We start from the raw sequence: 8,435 nt of genomic DNA, 5'->3' as shown, positions 1-8,435 counted from the left end.
CAGGACGACTGATCCGTGTTAAGGACAGAATGAATGGGGCCATGTATCGTGAGATTTTGAGCCAAAACCTCCTTCCATCAGTGAGAACTTTGAAGATGAAACAAGGCTGGGTCTTCCAACATGACAATGATCCAAAACACACCGCCCGGGCAACAAAGGAGTGGCTCCGTAAGAAGCATTTGAAAGTCCTGGAGTGGCCTAGCCAGTCTCCAGACCTCAACCCCATAGGAAATCTGTGGCGGGAGTTGAAAGTCCGTGTTGCTCGGCGACAGCCCCAAAACATCACTGCTCTCGAGAAGATCTGCATGGAGGAATGGGCCAAAATACCAGCTACTGTGTGTGCAAACCTGGTAAAGACCTATAGTAAACGTTTGACCTCTGTTATTGCTAACAAAGGTTATGTTACAAAGTATTGAGTTGTATTTTTGTTATTGACCAAATACTTATTTTCCACCCTAATTTACAAATAAATTCTTTACAAATCCTACCATGTGAATTCATGGATTTTTTTTTCACATTCTGTCTCTCACAGTTGAAGTGTACCTCTGGTGCAAATTACTGACCTCTGTCATCATTTTAGGTGGGGGAACTTGCACAATCGGTGGCTGACTAAATACTTTTTTGCCCCACTGTATATCCTACCGAACAATCATTCCCCCATCATTACTAAACTGATAAACCATTACCTCTTCAGCATTCGGATAATGATCTCACACCTGAAACCTCCTGTCCCACAATGGCCTCATTAGCCATTTAAGACATTATCTGCGTGAAGGTTGTGTAAATGAAAAATCTGGTCGCTTATAAGCAGGAAATTGACCAAAGCAAAGTTGTATGATTGTGTGACTGTAAAGCCTGTATGATTAAATTTAACCCCTAAATGTAGCTGTTTGAAAGGGGAAGCCCACGCCTTTCCATCACACACCTTTAACAACTTTAGTAAATCCTGAGAAGTTTTGTAATCCCCAGAAAGGGTTTGTTCCGTTGAAAACATTTAATCTTATTTCCATTTATTCTAAATATCTTTTGCTTTCAATACTATATGTTTTCTGTTTTTAGTGGTATGAGGTTCCCTTGTATTATAATTGTATGAGAAACTGTTGGAACGTCTACACCCCAATCTCCAAATAAATAACATGTTCCTCATTTTCATGCCACGGTGTCAGGCATATTAGCTTGCTGTATATGAGCTTGCTAAATCAATCCTGTCTTGTTTTCATTAAAAAGGAGCTGTATGCTACACTTCAAGGTGATTTTGATTAAGAATTACCGCTTTCTTGACTCACTAGAGTATCTTAGCCACACTTAGTTCTTGCTGTGACTGTGAAGTCCCTGTGTGATCCTTGGGGTGCCGTGTAATCTTTTCATATCCACTGATCCAGAGGAATAGAGCAGTAATTTGGACAGCCAAATGCTTTTCCTACCTCTCTGCTGAAGCAACTGAAGACTTAATGTTCCCTGTGAGTGGTGTCCTTGTAATTATTTACCTTCTGTATACACTGAACCAACACAAACATTTGCTGGAGTCAGTAAAACCGGACTTGATTAGGTCTATGAATGAGTTTAGAAACAAACTAGACCCATCAACAGCTTATAAAAGTGCTGTGGTTTTAGGTTTTGGATATCTTATTCCAAAGCGATCTTTATCATATCCAGTTAGGGACATGAAATAAAGGTTTATGTTATTAAAAAGCTGCTGGAAACATGATCTTGTGTTAGGGACAACCAGAATATTGTGTTTTCGCTGAAATTTGAGGGTTTTCCCCACTTGACATTTGGCTTCTTTCAAGTTGCGCAGCTTAGTGTATCTTTGCTTTGTTGTTAACAAGCTATTGTTGTGATGCTTTTGAGCCGCGCTACTCACTAATCATCAATCATTCATGCAGTGCAATTGCAGCTTGTTTTGCCCATTGATCTCCTGTTAATAAAGAATGATGTTCTGTCAGCGGGACTCTTTGAGATCTTGTTCACCTCACAGTGTACGACAGCAAATGCAGCAAAACTGACATTTATATGGTAATGTAGGAGATTATTATTACAACTATCTTTCACAACAACTCGAGGAAGTTTGATTGCTTCATTTGAATAAACTCTGTGAATTGAATATTTAAAAAGAGCTATTAAGGGTGTGAGCAATCTCTTGAGACAAACGTGGTATTTGCTAAAGGACTATAAAGAAGGTGCGTGAGTTGTGGAGCTGAATTTGCTTCTGAACCCACGGGGAGCATTTCTTGATTGTTTTGCTTGTGTGCAGTTCCACATGAGTATTCTCTTTGGTCGCTTCCCTACAAAGACCCACTATCTAAAGGGGAAAAAAAAGATAAAAGAAAATGCAAAGTCCATTTCTTTTGCTGCCTAGCACAGACATGTCAGTTGTTATTATGAGGATTTCCTCTACACCTTTCAAGGAGAAAATAAAAGGTTTAGCGGTGGTCAGTCCTTTGAAGTGACACAGGCCATTGCTAACATTTGTTTCAAGAAGGCACAGGAGGACTGAATACTAATTAGGCCTGTTTTGCCCCTCATAATTTCAAGGAGAGAAGAGGAGCTGCAGAACTGCAGTGATTTGGCTGGAACAACCTACACAACTGTAATGGAATTACATTTATTAGAAAGACAATGGGCACTTTCAGGATGACTTAAGACTGTAGAGCAATAGTTTTACATTTGAAATGCATTTATTTGATTTCTCATTAGATAGATGAGGCCTGTCTCTGTTTTCGTTAATACAATCACGTCTAGTTACTGTGGAGTCCAAGAGGAATCAGCAAAGACACACAACACTGTATACTTGCCATACACGCTTTCATTCAGCTTTTTCAAGTTACTGATAAAAAAGCAAGGCCAAGTACCAAGAACTTTCAACTCTAGAACAAACCTGTGGAGATCAGCTATATTCTAATGACCTCAAACGCTAATTTAAACTCATGTCTCTATTAAACAATGATAAAACTAGCCAAACTTTTCCTTCTCTCAGTGCACCAAAGATGTACTCAGAAACTGGATTTTCTCTTTTTGATTACACTCTGAAAATGTTTTATGCACCAGAGTTAGTGATTATGTGGTATTTTGCAAATACTGTTTCCATGATTATATTTCGATAGCAATTTTAATATTTAATTATTAATTATTGCACTTTTAATATGCTCCTGATTTGATTTTGCTACCTTTGCGCAGAGGCAGACCAAGCTAGCTGTTCATTGCGTTAACTGGTCATTACATTAACCAGCAAAGTGTTTCTATTACTCTCTGACACAAACATTGAGCAAATTAAATGGTCAGGTTTGATGTAATTTGTTTTTGGGAATTTTATTGCTAGTGGACACAGCCAGGATAGTTCATTATGATTGCATATTTTCAGTTATTCTGTTAAGCAAAGCTAGCTAGCTAGCCTTCTGGCTCATATTTACAACACTTGATGGTGGCATTTCATCTTTATGGTCTATACACATTATGGATTGTAGGAGTTAAAACAGGCCTTAGCTCTCCAATTCTAACTTGAACTTAACCACTGTACTCACAATTTTCCTCTGTTTAAAAAAAATGAATTAGCGATTTGATGACAAAGTATTGCTAGTAGTAGCCATGTGCTGTTAATCATATGCACTTGATTAAGCTTAGCAGTTTGGTGGTCTGGAGTGTTCACCAGAATCTCACCAGGAATGGACCACCCAGCAAATTCACTACAAGGTCAAAGTGTGCACTTTGCAGAGAAATTGCAAAAAAATCCAAGCTCTACATCTGAGACTCAGTTAGCATGTGAAATGTTAAAGTTCATGTCAGTGCCATTAGAAAGAAGGCTGAAGTACTGTAGTTTGGCTTGTTTGGAAGAGTTGCAAGTTGTACAAACAACAAGACCTCTGGAACAATGACAGATGAGACCAAAGTGGAGGTATTTGGCCCAAATGTGCAGTGCCACAGTCAAGAAACCAAACACAACACATCAGCTCAAATACCTTATGCCATCTGTCAAGCACAGTGGTGGAGGTGTGATGATTAGGGCTTATTTTGTAGACACAGGGTCTGGGAACCTTGCAGTTGCCATGCCAACTGTGACCTAGTCAGTGCACCAAAACATTCTAGAATCAGATGTGAAGCCATCTGTCCAACAGCTGAAGCTTGGTCCAAATTGGCTCATGCAACAGGAAAATGATCCCAAGCACAGCAGCAACCACAACAGAATGGCTAAAAAAGAAAAAAAATCGAAGTGTTGCAGTGGCCCAGTCTGAGACCAGACATAAACCTGACCAAAGTGCTATTACTGATAGTCCCTGCTGCTGATGGTAGCTCTACGAGCAACTGAATCATGCGGCGTATGCAGTTTCTCACAGGTTTGCAGAGTGCTATGAAAACTTTCTTTTTACGATTGTATTCTTACTTATCAGATAGAAAAAAAAGGATAAAAATGCTTTAATGATACTGTAGAATGAGATTGTAACCTCATTCTCAGCAGTTATAAATTCCACTTTATTTTGTAAGAGTTCTGTAAAATAGGAATATCTGCTGCTCTAAATCCTTTTCGTTTAGGTAGCTGTGCTTGGCACCACACTGAAAGGTCACAGCATATCTTGGTATATCTATTTTTAAAGTACTATTAATGACTTTGGTGAAGGTCCCTCCCCCACCAGGGCTAAAAATATTTCAGGAGAGGCAAGGATACATAGATGAGTGGGGGAAAACCCCTCAAGTAAATTGCGCCCAGCATGTAACATCTATATGCAAAGAATAATACTCTAACCCCACTTGCTGCAGTCTTTACATCCTTTTCTGTATACGCCCAGTTTTTTTTCCACCAACTGAATGAAATAAAGTGTATTCCCTGGAATTAAGTGTTATTGTGTGCGCATGCTTCTCAAATAGGCATCATAGTGAAATACAGCATGTATTTCACAGGCTGATCAGGGGTAAATAAGCAGCAGATACTGAAACATTTAAAAATGAAGGCAGGTAAGTCTCTTTCATCCATTCCATGGCAAATAAAAAACATTTTATGTTTCCATTCATGTACTCCAAATGAACGTAAATTAGTGTAAGATGGTACTTTATTGGTTTCAAGAGATGGAATTGCACCAGCCCAGAGTCTTAGTTGAATGAACATATCCTTGATTTAAAGCATTTCACATGTACAGTAGGTAGATCTTCTCCAAAATCATCTTACACAAACTGTTGAGACATTCAGTTCACTGTTGTTTAGAATCCGGTTTTTAATATTTAAATGAACTATAAAAAGCACATTAAAACATCTTAGTTACAAAAATGGGTCACCGAAAGGGATTCTCAATGCATTCACAGAGGGATCTGAACAGTGGATCTCTAACAGTTAATGTATTTCTCTCTTTTAAAAAATCCCCACCCAAATATATATAAACTTAATTGCTTAACCAAGGTATATACAGGGCATGGCAACCTTGCATCTTAAAGGTTATCAAGAAAGTTTGAGGTATCCAACCAAAATGAAAGCCTGTCAGAAAATGGAAAAAACAAAGAAACAAAACAAAAGAAAAATTGAATTAAATAAAAGAAGATGAATGCCATGATTGCTTCCTACTAGCACGGGATCACAACATTAGTGGGAGATGTTGTCATATACGTGCAGGTGTAATACTTCCAGTTGTTTCACCTACGGTCACAAGGGCAAAACAGCAAGTAACCTCAAGCTTTGGACTGTCAATATATACAAAGGGCATACAGTCTAATTTAGCAATAGAGAACTGTTTGAATGCTCACTTTTATTTTCTTCATGACATGTACACAGTAAGTGTTGGAACAAAAAGACAGAATTATAAATTGACTTGACTTAATGATGCCTTTAACTTACACGGTATGTCTTTAAACCAGCGTTGAAATGAAAGAGCCAAAAGTGAAATCTGATACACATGCAAGTTTTGAAAGTGGATTTAGAAATAAAAGTTTTGTACAAAATAATAATTACAGTATTTTATAATTAGCAAAATACACCTTCTTTTGTAGCACCTCTTTTAGACTTTGTGTGTGTTTTGAACAAGCACCATTGTTGTTTTCATACAGCACCTGGAGAGTCCAGAGAGGAGACGCGTGTCACCCCCCTCGGTTATGTCCGATTCACCCTCCTCTGCCACACGATTCGATTGTCCTTCACCTTTGCTCCGTGACGTGGTTAAGTCATGTGGTTCGAGCCCCACAAGGGCAACAAGTATTTTCCTGGGTTACACATACATACATGGAAAGACATGTTTGCTACACCATCTCTTATTCAAAACTTGCATGTGGCATGGAAAAGGGTGGGGGGCTAAAAATGGGGTTTGGTAGTACCCAGAATGTCTCAACTTGACTTTCTTTGTTGGCCCCATCAAGTCCTTTTTTTTATTTTTTATTTTTTTATTTGACTTTTTCATTTGTATTTAGCCAAGGAAGCAGACAGGCCCAACTTCAAACCCAAACTTCTGGTTCGGATCCCCAAAGTCAGTCAACATGACATCGATAATTGGAACCTGATCAATTTTGGGAGTATTAATCTCCATCACAGTCTTTCCGTAGCCCTTCCTCGTCTGCAACAAGAGAGAGAGGAACACATTAAAAACAAGCAGTCAGATGAGAAATGATCAGGAAAATAAACCGGGACCTTCAGCTGTGTGCTCAATCTGTAAGCTCATCATAAAGCCATTTCATTTATATCTTAGAGAAAAAAGCTACTGGAAAAACTCTGTTTGAAGGAAGATGTTACCAACTGATAACTTTAATTGCATGAGTAATAAAAGTTGTAATTAAAGTAATTAAAGGTGCCAGCAGCTCAATTTTTTATCCATTCTCTGATATTTTCTCATTTTTCATATTGTATGAAGGTTTGGAATCAGTTGAATGATTTAAATTGTGATTTAGATCATTCAACTGTGGATGTAAAAGCCCAACAAAGCCCAGCATTGGAACCATGTCAAACTGCATTGTCTCTTTTAAGTAAATGAAATACTTAAAATAGCTCTATTCAACAAATGTGAATTAGATAACAAACAGAGATTATAGCCATTCAGAACAGGACTGCTCTTTATCTTTAATTTAATACACCGCAATAAACATTCTTATTTAGGCGGTCAAGCTTACCTCGCATCCATCTGAGATGGCCTTGATGTAAGGGTTGTTGTCGTAGGACATCTCCTCATCATTGGCACCCAAGAAACGCAGTGCCTTGTTGTAGCTGTCGCTAGAGGCGTCGTACCACGCCACAGACTGGTGGCAGCTGTAGGTGAAGTTTTGCCTGGCTGAGGCTGTCAGTAGTCTGAGGAAGGTCATTTGTACCATGTTTATTGCGTTCCCATCTGCGTCGACATAGGAAAACTGGACAGAGATGGAAAGAGAGAGAATGAGCAGCAATTACCAAATGTTTGTGAAATAAATCTAAATAAATGTGATGACTGATACCTGATCTTATTTAACAAGAACAAAATGTTCTGTCTCTCCATGCAAGATCGTACAAACTATGTGAAAAACAGTGCAAAATAATTTCAGATCCCTAAATACTTTAAGTTGAAGGACTCATGTGGATAGTAATGGATGTGGATAGTAATGCATGTGTATGGATGCTCTGCATCCATACACATGCACAGTCTTGGAAAGCTTCAAGAGAAACAAGACCTTTAGACACGACACAGTTCTGACAGATACTTTGTGTAACTCATGTCTGAACATGTGCATTAAAAGCACTCACTATCCAAAGTCAGGAAATGCACCGGGCTTTCAATACCTCAAAGTCGTGTCATTTTCTGTCACAGCCAGCCTTTGTGCTGTTGTGGAATGAACCATGACACCAGTTTGATGGAGCGGGACAAACCTGTTTCTTTCATTGGTGAATACAGTAAATAGATGACGTTTAGAGAGAGATTTTCACTGTCCAGGGACAGAAGGAGGACAGCTGGAATGCTAACATCCTGAAGAATTCTCCTCGGCTTCACTCTGATATTTTAGTGATACTTTCTTCTGTATATGGCAAAGTCTGGTTACAGAAATGTTTCAACAGTAACCATTTATGTGTGGTGTTACTGTCTAAGCAAGTTTTTGAAGTTCAATGAAAAACTTCAGTGTATGCACCCATAAAAAGCAAATCCATACCTGCTTTAAATGTGATTGCTTTCACTCTCAAGGTCATCTTCTTGTAAAGCAGTGCAGTGCTTCCAGCACCTCTGTTACATTTACATTACTCACTAAGAGTCCATTTTTGACTCCTTGACTTCTTGCATTTGTGATATTATCTTGATCTCAGGTTTGGCAGAGATCAACTTCTGTGTCAAACTGACTGAAACTTATGTTTAGGGATGGGTATCGAAAACCGGTTCTTGTTGAGAACCGGTTCCCACTGTTTCAATTCCTTGGAATTGTTTGCCATTTTTGCAAACGATTCCCTTATCGATTCCAGTCGCCCCGAATGACGTCACCACGGTGCGGAGCATCATTTACCTAGCAGG

At 38.8% G+C, this 8,435-nt stretch overlaps 1 protein-coding gene across 2 annotated transcripts in view; it reads right to left on the bottom strand.

The window, feature by feature from the left end:
* Positions 1-5,024: 5,024 nt before the first annotated feature.
* The window catches only part of col11a1a (collagen, type XI, alpha 1a), a 69,190-nt gene continuing 65,779 nt past the window's right edge, over positions 5,025-8,435 (bottom strand). For both annotated transcript variants that reach the window (XM_085286499.1, XM_085286498.1), the window contains 2 exons: positions 7,078-7,311; positions 5,025-6,527 (listed from right to left, as the gene is read on the bottom strand). In XM_085286499.1, coding sequence (XP_085142625.1) covers positions 6,381-6,527; positions 7,078-7,311 — 381 coding nt within the window. In that variant the 3' untranslated portion in view covers positions 5,025-6,380. The remainder of the gene's footprint in view (positions 6,528-7,077; positions 7,312-8,435) is intronic.

Source organism: Mchenga conophoros, linkage group LG9 (assembly GCF_057382185.1).
Source record: "Mchenga conophoros isolate Kocher_MC1m ecotype Shallow Benthic linkage group LG9, M_conophoros_male_GT1.1, whole genome shotgun sequence".
In the NCBI taxonomy this organism is placed as follows: domain Eukaryota; kingdom Metazoa; phylum Chordata; class Actinopteri; order Cichliformes; family Cichlidae; genus Mchenga; species Mchenga conophoros.
Note: the sequence above shows the minus strand (reverse complement) of the source record. Positions and strands in the feature narration are given on the sequence as shown.